Source organism: Nelumbo nucifera, chromosome 6 (assembly GCF_055504915.1).
Source record: "Nelumbo nucifera cultivar China Antique chromosome 6, China Antique-T2T, whole genome shotgun sequence".
In the NCBI taxonomy this organism is placed as follows: Eukaryota; Viridiplantae; Streptophyta; class Magnoliopsida; order Proteales; family Nelumbonaceae; genus Nelumbo; species Nelumbo nucifera.
In genome coordinates, this window is record NC_142654.1 from 21,492,261 (window position 1) to 21,511,701 (window position 19,441).

The window sequence follows — 19,441 nt, forward strand, 5'->3', positions numbered from 1 at the left end:
CTTCCGTATATGAACTAATGAACATGCCGTAATTTCTCTCAACAACCAGTAACAATTAAAAAGTGCCACGTGAATCGAATAATAATAATTACCTGATCATGTGGAAATAAGTATTTTATTTTACAAAATTAGGCTAATAATTTTGGCGATTCAGCAAAAATTCTTAATGGAGTCCATTAAGAATAACAATAAAATCTAGGTTACCAAATATATTAAATGACCTAATGTTCCACATAATTACCATATACAGCCACTGCCGTATCTCATCGATATTCGTATATATACGTTTCCGATAAATAGACTAGCACAAATTGCCCCTATATTCATGTTCATGGCCAATTCTTCTCTCCGTGAGTTCTCTGTGCTCAGATCTTCTGAAAGCTAGAGGGTTTCGTCACTCCTGACTTCTGTTACTTCTTCTGTGATTAACTGAGAGACTGATTCAGGTTCTCACCAGACGTCTGCTGATATTTTTGTGCGGCATGGAATCCAAGTGAAAGAACAGAGAAAAGAGAAAGGAAAGCGTCGGCTCGTCCATCTGTGAATATCTCTCTGTTTATGTTTCGGTTGAGGTTTTGGAAATTCGATCCGGCGATGCAGAAGTTGATGCGGTGGTTGGTCACTCTATGATCTTCGCTGCAGCGTTCGTCCTTGTGGTTCTTAGGGTTCGCAAGAAAGCTGAGGAGGAGGAGGAGGAGTGCATGAGGGATTTGGTTTGGTTTCTATGCTTCGTCAAGAATTCCAAGAGAGTGAGGCGCGACTGTGGGCTTGTGATACGGAGCAGGGGCAGATGGGGGAAATGTGGCTGATTTCGGTTATTGTCGGTGCCTGGTACGTTTGCGTTTGAGTTTGATTTTGAGCAGTGACGGAGATTTTTCATTAGCGGGGTTTTGGAAGGGTGAATTTGGAGTTTGTGAAAACAAATTAAAAATGCAGCAAGATCAGCGAAAGAAGGTTAGCGTTTGTGAATCCTTTTCTCTTGGTTCTCTTTCTTGAATTTGTGGGCCTTGGAGGAAGGGTAGTGTGCTACCTCTGGGCTTAGAAGGATTGGTTTCTTTGAATTGTTCATATAGGTTGATTCTTTTCTGCGAAAAATTGGATCTTTGAACCGACAGAGCTACTGGATAATATCCGTTTGAGACTTGAGAGTGATTTGATGGACAATATTTGTCTACGATTGATAGTTGGAATCTATCATGACGATCATTACTACGTGCATAATTTGGATTTCGATCATATCATATTTTATAAAATTTCCCGCACTGCCTTTTTCTTTCTGATCAAAAGAAAATCGTATTCTTTCTATTGATAAGTAAAGAAGAAAAACTTGTTCTTTTCTGGAGATTATTTCTAAAGTTTTGCTCAGATAAAGCATAAACCTCTTTTTGAACAATTATCTGTGTAGAACCATATGGGTATTTCTCTTTGAATCGTTTTTTTGTTTGGGAATAAAATTTTTTGCCATCATTTTTGCCATTCTTTGGTGATCTGAAAGCTGCGCGCTTTTATATTAAAATAAATTGGTTATTGATTTTATCTGTTCTTACGATGGAGACTTGCTTTCGGTGTTTCCTGGTATGGCTTCAGAGCTATGGAGAATTTGGTGTTTCCTGTTGAGTTTAATGGATTGGATGGTTGGCTTCTACTTTAAGAATTTAAAGGGTACATCATTTCTATGTTACTAAAGCAACTCAGAAATTTGTCTGTTATTTTGCTCTGAATACTAAATAGTAAGTCTATACATAATATTTTCCTTCACTATATACTTTCCTGAGAAAGAAAACGCATGCTTTGTCCACACATAGGAGTCCAATCCATTATTGGTAGACTAAATTCTATATAAGTTTATGGACTCTTAGAGCTGCATGTACTCTATAATCATAGAGCTAAATATGCATTCTCTCTCTCTGTTTTTTTTTTATTTTTGGATTTGTGATTTTGTGTTCTTTCTTTTATCAGTGTCGTGCAAATTGTTGGCCTTCTCCATTTTTAGTTTACCACTAAAGTTTTCTCCATGCAAAAAACGAGCATGTTATATATTATTTAATTAAGAAACCTGATTGTGCTTTTTTTATACCACAGAATCCAACAGAGACGGATTTCTTCACTGAGTATGGGGACGCCAATAGGTATAAAATTCAGGAAGTAATAGGGAAAGGAAGCTATGGCGTTGTTTGCTCAGCTATTGACACACATACTGGAGAAAAGGTGGCAATAAAAAAAATACATGACATTTTTGAGCACATATCAGATGCCGCTCGAATCCTGCGTGAGATCAAACTACTCAGGCTTTTACGACATCCTGATATTGTTGAAATAAAGCACATCCTCTTACCACCCTCAAGAAGGGACTTCAAAGATATTTATGTTGTTTTTGAGCTCATGGAATCAGATCTTCATCAGGTCATTAAAGCTAATGATGACTTGACACGGGAGCATTATCAGTTTTTTCTTTATCAGCTGCTACGTGCATTAAAGTATATTCATACAGGTAATTTGGTAGCTCTCTATTGCTTTATTGCAATCATTATCTATGTTAATCATATATTATAAAATTAATAGCATTTGTGTTGACGAGTCATTCAACAGCATTATTGTTGTTGCTACCATTTCTTGTCATCATCATTATTGTTGTTGTTGTCTAAGTGAGTTCCATTTTTTTTTCAATTCTACTTATTCTGAGCCACTTTTTCATTTAAAACTTGTTGTGATCTTCCTTTTCTCTTGGAGATGCATGTTACACTTAGTGTTAGATGTTTTAATTGATGTTTCCTGGAGTTTTGAAGAATGCCCAAGGCTTAGACTTGAAGTTGTTTTCTGCAGCTAATGTGTACCATCGAGATTTAAAACCAAAGAATATATTGGCAAATGCAAATTGCAAGCTAAAAATTTGTGACTTCGGGTTAGCAAGAGTTGCATTCAATGATACCCCTACCACAATATTTTGGACGGTATGCTACCTAGAGTTATTTGCAGTACATTCTTGTTCATTCTTAAGGCAAATTATGTTGGGGATATTTTATACTTTCCTCTTTTTTCATCTGAAACACTTAATTTTGCAGGATTATGTTGCAACAAGATGGTATAGAGCTCCAGAACTTTGTGGATCATTTTTCTCAAAGGTAGGTGTGGCTTGTTCAAACTCCAAAGCTGTTTGGCACTCTCCTTATTTAGATTCAACAGTGACATGTTTTAGCATGCACTATTATTTGATAGGTTAAATGATTGTGTGGCTATTACCATCAGTGTACTTAATGTAGGTATTAGAATGCAGTTTTTCTTCCTTTTTTTTCCTATTAAATGATTTTCCTGACTGGCAGTGTCTGCAATCAGCTATTAAAAACTTGATGTAGTTACTTATCAAGAAACACTAGAGTAAAGTTACTGCCAGCATGTGATGAATGGTTATTTTGACTGAACTGATGAGTTGATAGAAAACATTCTTGCTTTTGATGAGTGTTCAAGAAACTGTTTTTGTTTTTCATGGGGTAGATGCTTGATTTCATAGCCATGTCAGTATGTTTAGTGTAAGCTTGACCATGTAATTGGTACACTTGTCAAGTTTTAGTTCTCCCTGAGGTTCAACCTTCTATTTGTTGTCTCGTTATCTTTTTTCCACTGTCCCTTAATAACTGAGTTACTGGACATATAATATTGCCTGTTGAAAATTTTGTTTTTCCACTTCGTGCTGATGTTGATTTAGCTATTAATTACTTTGTGGTTCATTTCTATAAAGAACTTTCTAGAGTCCTTGAATTTATTTTACAAGGCAACCTGAACTGAGATTGTTAATTGCTTGTTTGGATCATTCACTAATTTTTTGAAACCTATTTGGAAAATGAAAATGTCTGTAGTATTTATTGATATGGACTATTCTGCAACCAAATCACTGTTGATTTTAACTGTAGCATCATTTGTATATGTTTGAAATTTGTCAATTTTATGAGTTCAGTAGCTGCATTTCTTAGTGAGTGCCTTTTGATTGTCTTTAAGTAAATGGTAATCACTAGATTAAAACAATGCTTGTTCAGGTATGCATTTTGAACTCTCCTGCAAATTGAAAATTTGTCTAGTTTGACTTTGATGTTAGACTCACTTGAGTTCTTTTGTTATGGTGTAAATTTCTATATTTTGATTATATTACTTAGCTAGCATGGTTTTTGTGTTGCAGTATACACCTGCAATTGATATTTGGAGTATAGGCTGCATCTTTGCTGAGGTTTTAACTGGAAAGCCTTTATTTCCTGGTAAAAATGTTGTTCATCAGTTGGATTTGATGACGGATCTGCTTGGAACTCCTTCGATGGATACCATCTCACAGGTACATCATATTTGCTTTTATTGCTGAAAATAGATTTTAAATTTGGATTACCCTTCTGATGTTATAGTCTTACCCATTTTTATTTCCCTTTTTCTTCTATAGGTGATCTCATTATTGATGTTTTCTTCTGCACTGTATCCAGGTCCGCAATGAGAAGGCAAGGAGATACTTAACAAGCATGAGGAAAAAGCAGCCTGTTCCATTTGCACAGAAGTTTCCAAATGCAGATCCGTCAGCACTCAAACTATTGGAAAGATTGTTATCATTTGATCCTAAGGATCGACCTACTGCTGAAGAGGTTCGTATTATGGAAATGGCTATTGGAGGTGGTTCAATCCATTGGTGTATTCAATCAATGATACGTATTCTTGTTTATATCTAATATGGGATATTTGAGAAAGGCTAATTGTTAACTTCAGCAATCAAACAATGTGACCAAATTAACTTTTACTCTGTTCTTTAGAAACAACTGCTAAAGAATGCCATCTCTTCATTTTGATGGTGTACCTAGTTTAATTTCAGGAATGTAGACCTGAAGATTCATATTACCAACCCCCAGTTCTATACTGGAACTGGGGCGTCTTTGATGTAGCCCATATCTTGGCAACTTTAGTTTCATTTAATTTTGACCAAAACTGTTTTCAATATATTGCTGATTGTTGTGTGGGTCTTCCAGGCATTAGCTGATCCTTACTTTAAAGGCTTAGCAAAAGTTGAGAGAGAACCGTCTTGTCAGCCAATAACAAAGCTAGAGTTTGAGTTTGAGAGGCGGAGGGTGACAAAGGAGGACATTAGGGAGCTAATATTCAGGGAAATTCTAGAATATCATCCACAGCTACTGAAAGACTACATGAATGGGACTGAGAGGACAAATTTTCTCTATCCTAGGTTCTAATTCTGTCATATTTATCTTTTGTTCTTAAATCCATTTAACTGATGATAATGAAGTTTCTTTTGCTTTTACCACCGGGGTCCTTTCTTATCAGTGTCCCCACTGATGTTTTTTCTTTACATCTATATACAGTGCTGTTGATCAGTTCAGAAAACAATTTGCACATCTGGATGAAAATGGTGGCAAAAGTGGACCAGTGATCCCATTGGAGAGGAAGCATGTTTCCCTCCCCAGGTAGTTCCCATGGAAAATTCATTTCCTAACGAAATCACTTCATAGCATATAGAACTATTTTCTTCCCAGTATATGAACCATGTCTAATCCAACTTCAGATATACTTGGAAGCTTTTTAATAAGATCTGTTTTGTTATTTAATGTGTCGATAACGAAGAATTGTTCTCACAACCTTCTTAATGGCTTACACACTACACAGTACATTAAAAGATAAAGTATAAGCTATTCAGTTCATTACCTGAGTACCATTGATTTCTTCCTTTAGTTGTGTGGTTCTGCTTTGTATAATACATGCCTCAATTGGCATGTTACATACTTCATCAGGTTGCTGATTTCATTGTGAGATCAGCACAATTCAGTTGATTTGGATTCTTGGACTTGAGCTCCAGCAATACCCCGTAGCCTTCTAAGTTTGTTTTACTGCACGACTGTAGGGGATGTGCTACTCCCCTCTCCAGTGGACCTGTGAAACGAAATCATTTTACATGCTAGAAATCATTGCATATAGCACACCATGATATCAATAAGCGGGTCAGAGTAGGTTGTAGTGTTTAGGAATTAGGAGTACTGATCTTCGAATGTTTTTTTTTTCCCAATAAATACTTTTATGTGACTTCCTAATCTATTTTATTTTTGCAGGTCAACAGTTGTCCATTCAAATACAATTCCCCCCAAGGATACAAATTTGGGTTCTTTGAAAGACAGGCAAATCCCAGATGAGGCCTCTAATAAGAACTCTAGAGAGACAGATGGAACTTCTGGAAGCATTTCTAGGACTTTGTATGCGCCCCATAGGATCCCATTAGGTATGATCTCTCTCTCTCTCTCTCTCCTTTGTGTGTGTATCCATACAGTTCATTCTTCTTAAGGTATTTTAGGCAAAGTATAAACACATACCCCACATTGGCGGGGTAAGACTGTGTACGCACATCTGTCCCTCCCTAGACCCCACATTGGTGGGAGCCTCGTGCACTGGGCTGCCCTTTTTATCCATATGAACACATACAAGTTAAAATCGGTAATGCACATGCTTAACTGGGTTTTTCTGCCGTATCTATTTAGCTTTTTGTTTTTGTGTAGTGTTCCACATGCAGCATTTTTGTTCAGTTCTTACCATTGGCCACATTGTTTTTTATTCTAATTTGTGTGTATGAATTATGTCTTTCTGCTGTTTAGCTAAACCTGGAAAAGTTGTGGGACCAGTTATGCCATTTGAGAATGTGACTGGCATCAAAGATGCCTATGATCCAAGAATAATCAGGAATGCGGTTCTTCCTCCTCAGGCTGCCCCATCACCATACTGTTACCGCAGGACTAGCATGAAGCAAGAAAGATCTGGTGTAGAGGCCGTAAGGGACTCATCACAAACCAAGCCACAACCTTCACAATGCGGCATAGCAGCCAAATTGCCCCCAGAAATAGCCATCGATATCAACACCTCTCCATATTATCTTTCTCGAGCAGGAGTGACAAAAGCAGAACAAGTTGATGATCGAATAGTCATTGATGCAAACCTGCTACAAGCAAAATCACAGTACGGTGGGATTGGTGCAGCTGCTGCTGCACATAGAAAGGTGGGCACTGTTCAGTTTGGGATGTCAAGGATGTACTAGAGAAGTAGGATGAATTTATCTGTACTCCATGATCAGAGCAGTCGATGCAGAGAAATGGAGAGACCATTTACTAGGGCGATTTTGAAATCATCATGTGAAGGAGGGAGTGAAAATGAACAACAAAGAGAAAGGAAAACAACAAAAAAACAGGAGACAAGAGAGGGTTAGGGTGTGGGTTGCATTCACTGAATGGGCAGCTGTCTTTGGGGGTGATGAAGTGTTCACAATTGAGTTAGAAGGGGTAGCTAGCAATCACCAATCAGTCTGTGTCAACAGTAAACATAATTATATCTTCAGTGAAATTATACATTCCATTGTTAAAGGCATAAAGTAAATAGAGGAAAAAGGAAATCATTATCTGCTCTCTCTCTCTCTCTCTCTCTCTCTCAAGTGCCCATTCAGCTCTAACATCCTCCTAATTGCTACTTGGTACAACCATTAAAGTTTAATTAATGTCTCGTACCGAAAAATCTCAAATGAATGGCGTGATGTGTTTGGGGCAAGGGACCATTCTGCCACTTGCTCTGCTTGATCACTTGCCTGATGGACGCGTTGTTGTACGATTGTAGTGGATTGGTTCTATCCACGTGCGGTGTTGGACGACAGGAGATTTTAAAGATAGGGTAAATTTCTTAAACTATCCTTATGATTTAATAATTGATTAAGTATATTTATATTGTTTTAATATTGTCTAAAGCTATCATTACTGTTTTAAAAAACAAATTATCATTATCGTTTAATATTGATGAAAGAGTTGAAATGTCAATTTTACCCTTTTGAAAGCGGTTTTCTCTTCTCTTTCTCTCTCCTTTCACCTCTTTTTGCACACAGTGGAATGTTAACGAAGCCACCATGGCCACCACTACAACCTTTGAAAGCAGTGGTCATTACTGATGGAAACCAGTCGAACATGTCCTCCCAACCGGCGATCCCGCAAACTTCCAGTAAATTGCGAACGGCTCCTTGGAGCACAAGTATTCTTTGGTGGAGATTAGAAAGACCTTGGTGACTGACGAGGGTCTATCCTACGTCGTGTTATGTTTTGCAGCACTAGTAGGACGTGTTGATGAAGGTGTGGCCTATCTTGCATGAGGCAATAGTGGACCTGAAAGAGGAGCCGTTCGTGAAGGCGGATGGTGAACCGGCGTTTTCATACTACAGAGACAAGTCAGAGATGAATGAGCTAATATAGGAGGCTATGTCGAGGGTATTTGTGTCATTCATGAAAGGCAATATTGGAGGGCTACGATGGATTCAAAGGGGTGGAGTTCCTAGTGGATGTGGGTGGATGAGTGGATGATACTATGGAAGCATCCCCATATTCCTGGCGTGACACACGTCGGTAGAGATATGTTCGAGACTAATCCGACCGACAAGAAGGTGGGTGTATCCTGTAGCATGGCAGATTTGGTATAAACACTTTATAGTATGAACACATTCCTGGCGTGATGCACATCTCTCCCCTCTTTCACTTATTCTGTTCCACCACTTGCAGTGACGGATTTGGTACTTCTCTCTCCGCCACCTCTCTTTCCCTTTTATCTCCCTATCTCTCCTTCTCTCTCTTTCCTCTTTTTTCACTTTCTTTGTTCCTCCGTTGCCAGTGACGAGAAGCATTGGATGGAAGCAAAATGGAGGAGTCTTGATCATAGAAATCAAAACTCCCCAATTCGATTCCACTTGCTTGAAACCTTGGGAAACCACAAGCCACTATTTCTGCTAAACTTGCTCTCAGAGCCACAACTTCTACTTCCAAAGCCAAGGAGCACGGAAAGGAACAACCTACTTCCCTTGCAAGAGAAGCCGACTCGGATATGAAAATACATTCAAAAGCTGCACCATTTAGACGATGAGGAGTTTGTTTCTTAGTATCTATAAAAGAGGGCTAGAGAAAAAGTGGGCTATTTTGATCCCAACAAAAATAGGGTAGATGCACGGTCTTTAGATGGTGACACTAAGGTCACCCTGTGGTTGCAGGTGTGGAGTCTGGAGATGAGAGTTCAGAACTCTAATTCCCTTCGAGTGTTTTATGATATTTAGTTTAATAATATTTTAGATCCGTGTCTTGTTTCAGAAAGAGGAGAAGGGGTGCGGATCGAGAGAAAGAAAATGAAATTATGCATCATATGATGTCATGTGTGTACGAATTTTTATAAAATATTAACGGATACTAAGGGTAAGAATAAAACAATGGAGATAATGCTTAGTCAATTTGGTAAATCATAAGGGCAAAGGACCATTCTGCCACCAGCTCTACCCGATCAGTTACCTGATGGACGCTTGTAGTGGATTAGTTTTATCCACGTGCGGTGTTGGACAGTGCTTTTTGCAAGTTTTTAAATAAATTCGTATGGTTTGCCTGGGTGTCCACTTTTCAATAATTTAGGACTTCCGGACAAATTACAGTGTGCTAGGGGAGCTGACCCATTAAAGATATTGATGGGGTACCTGTAAGTTCATTGCATCCAAAAACAAATATCGGAAGTAGTGCAGCTGGTTCTGGGTTTAAAAATGTGATCTTGTTAGGTATAGGTAAAGTTTGGAAATGAATGGATGGATATATGTGTCATCAGAACTCATCAATGCAATGGATACATTTCAATACCAAGGTTCAATGTATCCATGTGCGATATGAAGTGGTTTTCTAAGTTGTCGATACATCAAAAAATGAAGAATTTAAGCCATCTGTAAATCGTAATTTATAATAGTAGGTCAGCAACTCAGCATCAGTTGGAGCTCACCCGCTCTCTGCAGATAAGCCTTGGCGAGAGCATGCTTTTAACTTCTTGAAATTGAGTATCGTTACTCTTTTGAAGTTTGAACCATGTTCGAATTATGGAGATTCTTACAAGTACATTGATAAGCATTAAATCTATCGTTGAAATAACTATAAATGATAAAAATATATAAAAAATACATACTTTAATGTTTTATATAAAAATGCATTAAAGAGTTTAGAACATATAGATATCATTAATAACATTATTATATGATTAATCTAAAAATGAATCAGATCTATGAAAGTGCACAAGATCCATAAATCAAAGAATACAAGACAGAAATCAAAAAACAACTGTTATATTTTAATTACTTAATCAAAATTTCTATATTTTATTTTTTTATTTTGTAAACTATTAAAAAATTAAGTCAATGGGTTTTAACTTATTAAAATTTATTAATGTAAACTATGTCAATTTCATAAATAATATTTTTTTTTTGTAAATAATCAACATATTGCTACTTATTTATTATAAATTAAACTGTTAAATATTAACTAGGAATTTAAAGAAATATGCATATTTAAAAACTATTAGATCCATTAGAATTTATAAGTTACATATTATATAATATACACTCCATAAATTATAGTACTAAAATAATTATTCTGTTTTTTGTTATTTTTATTTCTATATATTATCAAATATTACAAAAAAATCTTTTTTTTTGACATATGTTGTTGATGGATCATCCATAGATCCATCTTATAGTTCTTTCCACCATCAAACCTATTTAAAATTAATTTTTTATTTTCTCAATTTTTGGGAAAATTCATAGATCTAACTGGTACAACAAGAAAAAAAAAAAAAAAACATCTGAGGTCTAATAACAAAATTGCATTTCAAACACTGAAATATGCATATCTACTATTTAGGCTCCATTTGGAAGGAGTGCAAATACATAGATCTAACTGGTACAACAAGAAAAAAAAAAAAAAACATCTGAAGTCTAATAACAAAATTGCATTTCAAACACTGAAATATGCATATCTACTATTTAGGCTCCATTTGGAAAGAGTGCAAATACAAATATGTAGAGTGCAAAATCTTGTATTTTGTATTATTTTTCATGTATTTATATTGTACATATTTGTATTTGTACTATTTCCAAACTAAGCTTTAAGAATTGAATGAAGAAAAAAAAATGCATTCTTCCTCTTATTCTTGATTCTAATATACTTTTTAACTTTTGTGGCTAGCAAACATAAATCATTCTTCCACATGATACAGATGGAGCCAACTGTTACGTGTACAAAGAATGCACACCAACCCCATACCATTCATGCAACGTAAGAGTCATTGATCAGGCATATCATATTGATAACTTAAACCTTGCAAAGATCATGATTTTCTCTCTTGACAAGATCAAGATTTTCATATATTGTGATCGATGATGGTTCATATCCAAGCAAGGCTGTATAGGAATGGCAACGAGGTCAGGATCATATTTTTCATTCCCAACTCCAATTTTGGATAAATCCCTATCAGGGATAAAAGTTGTCCATCCCCAATCCTTGACAGGGACAGATTCCCCATAGGGACCTGAATCCCCAAAAGTTTTTAGTTGACAGTAATTTTTGAAAAATAAATTTACTTAACATAAATAAAAATGTTAAAATATATATAATGTTTTAAATATATTTTGACATATATATATAATATAATATTTAATATATATAATTGGGGTCAGGGTGGGGCAAGGCGAGAACCTCATTCCCCATCCCTAACACCGACCCCAGTTAATCCCCATCCCCATCCCCTTCCTGCCATAGCAATCCTCATCCTCCGATCTATTGGATCAGAAAAATTGAATTCCTGTCAAGGATGGAGAAAATTGCCATCCCTAAGACTGAACCATAATATATCTTGGTGAGCCTTTTAACACCAAATTACCAATAGTCATAAGTTCCCCAATTCCAACAATAGCTTTGATTGGCTCATGACAGCCCCCAGTGCTGAATTTATGGATCAATAAAATTTGGGAAAATTATAAAGGGAATTACCCATTACTCTGGGTAGTAACACTAGCCCTTTGGGAGTGATTATCGCCATGATCACACACCAACAAGTACTTATTTGAGTTTGAGAAATAAGTCTGAATAAGTATTTATTCCTGAAAATAATCACTTATTTAAGTTCAAGTAGCTCAAATTTTGAGATTATTTTTAAGTTTCTATTCAACAACTGCTTATTTTCTTTCTGCTATGTCTTAGTCCGCCACATTATTTTGGAAATACTTATACTACCCTTATTTGAAATAAGTGCTTTTTCACTGAACAGTCACGACAACTTATTAGAATAAGCATTTATCCAATAAACACTTGTTTATCAAAATGAGCACTCCCAAATAGGGGCTTAAGCTTGAACTTTCACTTGTGACAGATGGCTATCCAATATGTTCTGATTCCATCACTGAAGTCCAGTCCATTAATTGATGTTATGGTGAGGGTAAATTCCTAAAATGCCCAAAAACGATTTGTTTGCACTCTGCTTGTGTTAGTTTCAGCATTTCCTTTTAAACTTTATACTTGATATATTCTTGTGTTGTTTTATGATTTTTCTGCTTTATTTTCCAAAACGTTTATGTATCTATTAGTTTAATTTAATTTAATAATAACTCAAGTAATTATTGCCTAATTTGTCCACTGGTTACATGGGAATGGGAGAAAATGAGGATTGATGGGCCAAGCAATCCTGTTCGTCCAAGTGTGAGAATGAAGATAGGAAGGGTTAACAACTAGGATTTTAGAGAATCATTGAAGGAAAGGGTAAAACGGCCTAAAGAATTATGCAAAGAGTATTTATGGGATTTTGAAATGTACAAATATGCACATAGCATCATGTGCAAATCTTTCAGATGCTTAATTGGAGTGTTGATGGTTGGACTTGAGTATTGGAATTTGAAAGTATAGGATAGCTCTTTTATGGCAAGTGAAAAATTGGGCTTTAAGTGTCACTATCCTGTAGTTTCATATAATTTTCCATAAAATTAAATCAAATGAAGGTCATCTTGGATTTTTCCATTTGCCTATGGTCTGAAATCCAATCGAACAATCTAATTCATTATCTCGGATTTGAACGATTTGTTTACAAAATCGGATCAAATGCCAATTTAATTCCATTCATTCTAATTAAAATCCAAATTGATTATATTATAATATATATATATATATATATATTGATTTTAATATATAAAATTTATATAATAATATACAAATACATAAATATATAATTTTATATTATAAAAGTATATATAAATTTATCTTTCATATTTATATTAACTCATTACATATAAGTTAAAAAGTAATTAATTTTTTTAATTTTTCTTTATTTAAAAAATGAAATAAAATCCGATTAAATCCAAATCTAATTCGAGTTTTTCAAATCAATATTTTCAACCCATCGTTGACTCGGATGACCAAACTATCTTCACCAATGTCTAATGTTTTCAATACACTACAATGTATTGAAACTTTTGGAGGTCATATCTTATTATTAGAGGTGTAAATCGGGCCATGACACCTGCAGCCCGACATGAATTTAGACCAGCCCGGCACAGCCCAACACGATGGTCCATGGGCCGTGTCAGGCCCAACACGATCGTGTGGGTCATGCTAGGCCTAAGGTTTTAGGTCCGTGGGCTAGGCCGGCATGGCACGATTGAGCAGGCCATGCCGCCCATGGCCCGCTCAGTCGTGTCAGCACAGCCCAACACAATCCATATATATTTTATATATTTATATATAATGTATAATATATAGTATATTATATAAATTATAATTTTATAATAATATATAGTATATAATATATTAATAAAATAAACAATTGTTTTCAATTTTATTATACTAATTTATTTAATTATTGTATATATAAGCAATTGTGTACATCAAAATTCATATAAAATTAAAATTTTAAGTTTTTTTTTTCAATTTTTTAAATAAATAGCTTTGGCCCAGTCCACGGTCCGGCCTGGCCCATGGACCAGCCCGGCCCGTTGCACAACACGGGCCCCTCACGAGCTTAGGCCGTGGGCCGTGCCAGGATGACCCCCCAAGTTATCACAGGGGAGGGCAGCATGGCCCAGGACAGCCCAGGAACCGGCACAACATGATCCGCACTTTGCGCAAGCCGCCCGCAGGCCGTGCCATGTTGACCCAACACGACCCGTTTTACACCTCTACTTATTACTTTGCTATTTCTTGCAAAAAAAAAAAACCTCTTTTTATGGCTTCAATCTCAATTTTTAAAATTTATTAATAAAAAATTAAAACTAAAAAAATATAAATTAGACCTAAATATAAAGTATAAATCATATGTATATATCAATATGTGTGTGTGAACCGCTGACTCACGACCCGGAGGCAAAAACGGTTCAGCCTCCGGGTCGGTCTTTGTAAACATTCATCTTCGCTTATGATTCTGGTACCATATACTATTTATACTTGTATACCGTTTAACTTTCGGTATGTTTGACCTTTTTTTGGTAAAAACGAATGCTTGACCGTGCGCACATAAAATCAAACTAAAAAAAACTCCAACTTTTAAGTTTGAATTTGCTGGATGTCAACTTTTAAGTTCCCTCAAATTGAACTTACTAGCCACTTGCCTGTTGAATGTAAGTTATAATCGGTTCATGTCTGCTATGTTGATGGAAATATATATAATCATCTGATGCAAGATTTCGCCAAAATTTGCAAAAGATTCAAAACCAGACTATGGATAATCAAATCAAGATAATGAAATGCAATAGAAGAATTCTTGCTAACAACTTGCAGCAGCTGGAACCTGCTCAGCTTAATAGAATTAGAAACCAAGTTCAGTTTCTGTTTGCACTGCAGGGCCATCGCTATTGCTGTTGCCCCATCTAGCTGGCTAGCCCCTGCTAGAGGCCGTTGACGTTGTACTATGCCTTCTTTTCCCGCCTTTTTTCGAAATATTCTACTTTCATGGATTGTTTTCTCTCCTTCACGTTTTGGGCTCTCAAGTACTCTCAAGAAATCCTTCTCTTCCTTCATGGGTATCGTGAATTATGCCGGAATGGGTACTTTGTCGTGGAAGTCAATGATCTCGTATCACATCCAAAATGAACGATTAGAGGAAGCACGTCGGCTATTTGATGAGATCACTTCTCCCGATGTTTATCTCTATACGATGATGATTGCACGTTATTCACGAAGCCAAAGACTTGATGATGCATTGGAATTATTCTGCAAAATGCCGGTCAGGGATGTTGCTTCTTGGAATTCAATGATGAAGGGATGTCTAGATTGTGGTAATTTAGTTATTGCTCGGAAGCTTTTTGATGAAATTCCGGAGAGAAACGTTATCTCTTGGACCACAATCCTGAATGGGTTCTTGCAATTTGGAAAAATTGAAATGGCTGAGGTTTTGTTTCATAAGATGCCTTGGAGGGATACTGCTGCATGGAACTCGATGATTTTTGGATATTGTAGTAATGGAAGAATTGAAGATGCTCTGAAGTTGTTTGAGGAGATGCCTTCTCGGAATGTGATATCATGGACCACAATGATCGGTGGGCTTGATCAATATGGGATGAGTGGTGAAGCCTTGTCTCTCTTTCAGGAGATGCAGGATTCAGGGTTAATAATACCTACTGCAAGCACATATTCTTCTGCTCTAACGGCTTGTGCAAACATACCGGCATTAGATCAAGGTGTTCAACTTCATGCACATCTTGTCAAGTTAGGGTACGTCTTTGATGCTTTTATCTCTACTTCACTCATCACATTTTATGCAAACTGTAAGCAAATTGAAAACTCTCACAAGATTTTCCAAGAAAACCTTCATATGAATGTGGTTATGTGGACAGCCCTTATAACAGGTTATGGTCTAAACAGTAAATATGAAGAAGCATTGGTTGTGTTTAATGATATGATTAAGGTAGGAATAGTTCCCAACCAATCCACTTTCACTAGCACTTTATACTCATGCAGTGGGCTAGAAGCTCTTGATAGAGGAAAAATGATCCATGCACAAGCTGTCAAGCTTGGATTGGATTTTGATGTGTTTGTGGGTAATTCTCTTGTTGTCATGTATTCTAAATGTGGAAACATAGATGATGCAGTAGTCCTCTTCAATAAAATGAGCAAGAGGAACATTGTTTCATGGAATTCTATTATTGTTGGATGTGCACAACATGGGTATGCCATTCAAGCTCTTAAGTTCTTTGACCAAATGGTACATGAGGAGATACATCCAGATGAAATCACATATATTGGCTTGCTTACTGCCTGTAGCCATTCTAGGATGTTAGATAAGGCAATGCATTTTTTTGAGAAATTGAATCAGGATAAGTCCATTGTTGTGAAGCTTGAGCACTATGCATGCATGGTAGATGTCTTTGGCCGATGTGGGAAACTGGAGGAGGCAGAGGAATTTATCAGAAACATGCCAGTGAAAGCAAACTCTATGGTATGGCTAGCTTTGCTTAGTGCTTGTAGGGTGCATGCTAACTTAGAAGTGGCCAAAAGAGCTGCACAGTATGTTTTTGATCTAGAACCACATAATAGTGCAGCTTATATTTTATTGTCTAACTTATGTGCTTCGGCTAGTAGATGGAATGATGTTTCACAAATAAGAGGGATGATGAAACAGAAAGGAATTGTAAAGAATCCAGGTTGTAGTTGGGTCACAATGAAGGGGTCAAGGCATGAGTTTCTTTGTGGAGATAGGTCCCATCCATTGAGTGAAAAAATATATCAGAAGATGGATTTTTTGGGTGGAAAATTGAAGGAGCTTGGCTATGTCCCTGATCGAAGTTTTGCCTTGCATGATGTGGAGGATGAACAGAAAGAAGTAATTTTATCTTATCATAGTGAGAGACTTGCTATTGGTTTTGGGTTGGTTACTACTGTCGAAGGTAGTACCATAAGAGTGATGAAAAACCTTCGTGTATGTGGGGATTGCCATTCTGCCATCAAGCTTATAGCAAAAATTATTGGGCGTGAGATCATTGTAAGAGATTCTAGTCGTTTCCATCACTTTAGGAATGGCAACTGCTCTTGTGGGGATTATTGGTAGCGCTATTGTGAATTTTGTTCTTTAAGATGTTTTGGGAGGAATAGTGCATCTGATGACTGTTAAGCATATGAGTCACAACATGTATAAATGCTTCATTTTGTTTTCAGAGGTCAGAACTAAATTTGTACATATTGAGAAGTTGATGTTTAATTCAGAGAACATTTCTTGGATGACGATGGCCATTGCCTACAAGACACAGGAGGTACTATTAACAAATCATGGTGAATCCCTTAGCTTTAATTGTAAAATATGATAATGTTAGTTTTATCAACAAATTTGTTTGCAACAATCTCTTGCAATCTTATACATGCGTACTTGATTTTTGTAAGAAAAAAAAATAGTTTCTTTGCTATACATGTAATTTACCTAACACTCTTTATGAAACTATTGATGGCAGAGAAGTGATAGAGATCATGGAAATGTTGTTGAAAAGCATTTAAAGTCGGTTGGTGCTTGATTTTGTTTTCTTTTATTTTTCTTTAATTTCAAGTAGAAGAGAGTTAGTGGACCCTATATTGAACTTAATATTTTGTTACTGTTGATTATTTGAATAAATGAAACGTTGCCTGAATGCCTCAATGTAATGGACCCTAGATAGAAACTTCAGGAGGAATATTGAAATCTCCTGAAAGTTGAGATAACTTTCTATGTGAGTAATTGTATCTAGCTTAGTGTTTGTTTCTCTTACTGCATTGGACATTTTCTATTCTATTTCATAGCATTGTTTAACTATTTTGGCTAGGGTTGGATATGAGTTGAGCCAAGCCGAATATTAGACCATTGGAGTTTGGCTCTGGAGAAAAGCATAAAGCTTGAGTTCAGGCTCGTGTTTGATTTGAGCTAGAAATATAGCTCGAATTCAGCTTGACTCAAAAACTCATATGTTCGAGATCAACTTTGCTTGAGCTTGATTGTGAACCAAGCCTACTTGAGTTCGAATTCAATCTCAAACTCAATACCTGCCCTACATTTTAACATTTAAAAACCACAAAACCACATCAAAATTGCTTGCTCTCATCAAATTAACAAGAATAACTTGCTTATTTAACATTTAAAATCATAAAATATACAAAAAACAACCTGTTCAACTCAAAACTACTAAAAACTAACAATAACCTGTTTGAAATCCACAGTTCAACAACAATTTGTTGAAATCCTTTGAATGCATATATTTCAATTCAATTCACAAATATATAATAATCAAGCTCTTCTGGTGTATAGATGACTTATGAGCACTGATTAGGCTTGCAAACTTCAAAAACTGAGCTTCATACTATTTGAGCTTGGCTCAATTGGCAATCGAACCTATATTGAGCTTAAGTTTGGCTTGAAGCTTAATTTGAACCAAGCCGAATTGAGCTATTAGACCATTGGAGTTTGGCTCTGGAGAAAAGCATAAAGCTTGAGTTCAGGCTCGTGTTTGATTTGAGCTAGAAATATAGCTCGAATTCAGCTTGACTCAAAAGCTCATATGTTCGAGATCAACTTTGCTTGAGCTTGATTGTGAACCAAGCCTACTTGAGTTCGAATTCAATCTCAAACTCAATACCTGCCCTACATTTTAACATTTAAAAACCACAAAACCACATCAAAATTGCTTGTTCTCATCAAATTAACAAGAATAACTTGCTTATTTAACATTTAAAATCATAAAATATACAAAAAACAACCTGTTCAACTCAAAACTACTAAAAACTAACATTAACCTGTTTGAAATCCATAGTTCAACAACAATTTGTTGAAATCCTTTGAATGCATATATTTCAATTCAATTCACAAATATATAATAATCAAGCTCTTCTGGTGTATAGATGACTTATGAGCACTGATTAGGCTCGCAAACTTCAAAAACCGAGCTTCATACTATTTGAGCTTGGCTCAATTGGCAATCGAACCTATATTGAGCTTAAGTTTGGCTTGAAGCTTAATTTGAACCAAGCCGAATTGAGCTTTTTGTGAGCCAAGCTCAAATGGCTCAGGAATAGCTTGCTTCAGATCCACTCCTAATTGTGGCTTATAGATTGCAGTCTATTTCAACAAATTGGTATTTAGAGTATAGGCTGCATTTTGACCATGATATTAGACACTTTACAGGTATTGCACATTGTTGTTGCTGCTGTTGCTATGAGCATATAAATTTTGATCTTTTTGCTTAATGTATTATTTTACTTTCCTTAAGGTTATGTTTGGTTTGAAGGAAAAGGTAGGGAAAGGAAGTGAAAGATAGGGAAACCTTTACAACTTGTACTGGTTTCCTTTCCTTTCCCTTCCTTTCCCTGCTTTTTCCTTCAAACCAAACACAGCATAAAGGTATTCTCAGTATCGATGCTTTTTTTTTTTTTTTTTTCTGTATTGGATCCTTGTTCATAGAGAGAAGACAAGAATTTTCACAAGTTCTCTAGATGATATTGGATTGAAGTTTTAAAATGATTGTATACTGTGAAGTTTCTGAAAATGTGCTTGGGAGGGTCACAAAGTGGCTGCTCTGAGACTTGAACCTGGATTCTCACACTTCTCAACCTTACCATTATACCTAGCAAAGATCCCTGGCAAATATGAGGCG

General features: G+C 36.1%; 2 protein-coding genes across 2 annotated transcripts; both read left to right on the top strand.

Moving 5' to 3' along the window:
- Positions 1–308: 308 nt before the first annotated feature.
- Positions 309–7,424, top strand: LOC104608379 (mitogen-activated protein kinase 8-like). Its single transcript, XM_010274343.3, has 10 exons — positions 309–954; positions 2,083–2,491; positions 2,824–2,951; positions 3,063–3,122; positions 4,172–4,321; positions 4,464–4,619; positions 4,998–5,209; positions 5,346–5,447; positions 6,087–6,253; positions 6,624–7,424. The coding sequence occupies exons 1-10, from the start codon at positions 931–933 to the stop codon at positions 7,058–7,060; spliced, it is 1,845 nt and encodes a 614-aa protein (XP_010272645.1). The 5' UTR covers positions 309–930; the 3' UTR covers positions 7,061–7,424.
- Positions 7,425–14,300: 6,876 nt separating this feature from the next.
- LOC104608378 (Pentatricopeptide repeat (PPR) superfamily protein) lies at positions 14,301–17,447 on the top strand. Its single transcript, XM_088890490.1, has one exon. It carries the CDS (start codon positions 14,743–14,745, stop codon positions 16,876–16,878), a length of 2,136 nt encoding a protein of 711 aa, XP_088746616.1. The 5' UTR covers positions 14,301–14,742; the 3' UTR covers positions 16,879–17,447.
- Positions 17,448–19,441: the final 1,994 nt, after the last annotated feature.

Bases quoted from the DNA above. Each gene is read 5' to 3' on its own strand.
- LOC104608379 (XM_010274343.3), top strand. From the start codon at position 931: ATGCAGCAAGATCAGCGAAAGAAG. The intron at 955-2,082 runs GTTAGCGTTTGT...TTTATACCACAG, and splicing joins AGCAAGATCAGCGAAAGAAG to AATCCAACAGAGACGGATTT. The intron at 5,210-5,345 runs GTTCTAATTCTG...ATCTATATACAG, and splicing joins ACAAATTTTCTCTATCCTAG to TGCTGTTGATCAGTTCAGAA.
- LOC104608378 (XM_088890490.1), top strand. From the start codon at position 14,743: ATGCCTTCTTTTCCCGCCTTTTTTCGAAATATTCTACTTTCATGGATT.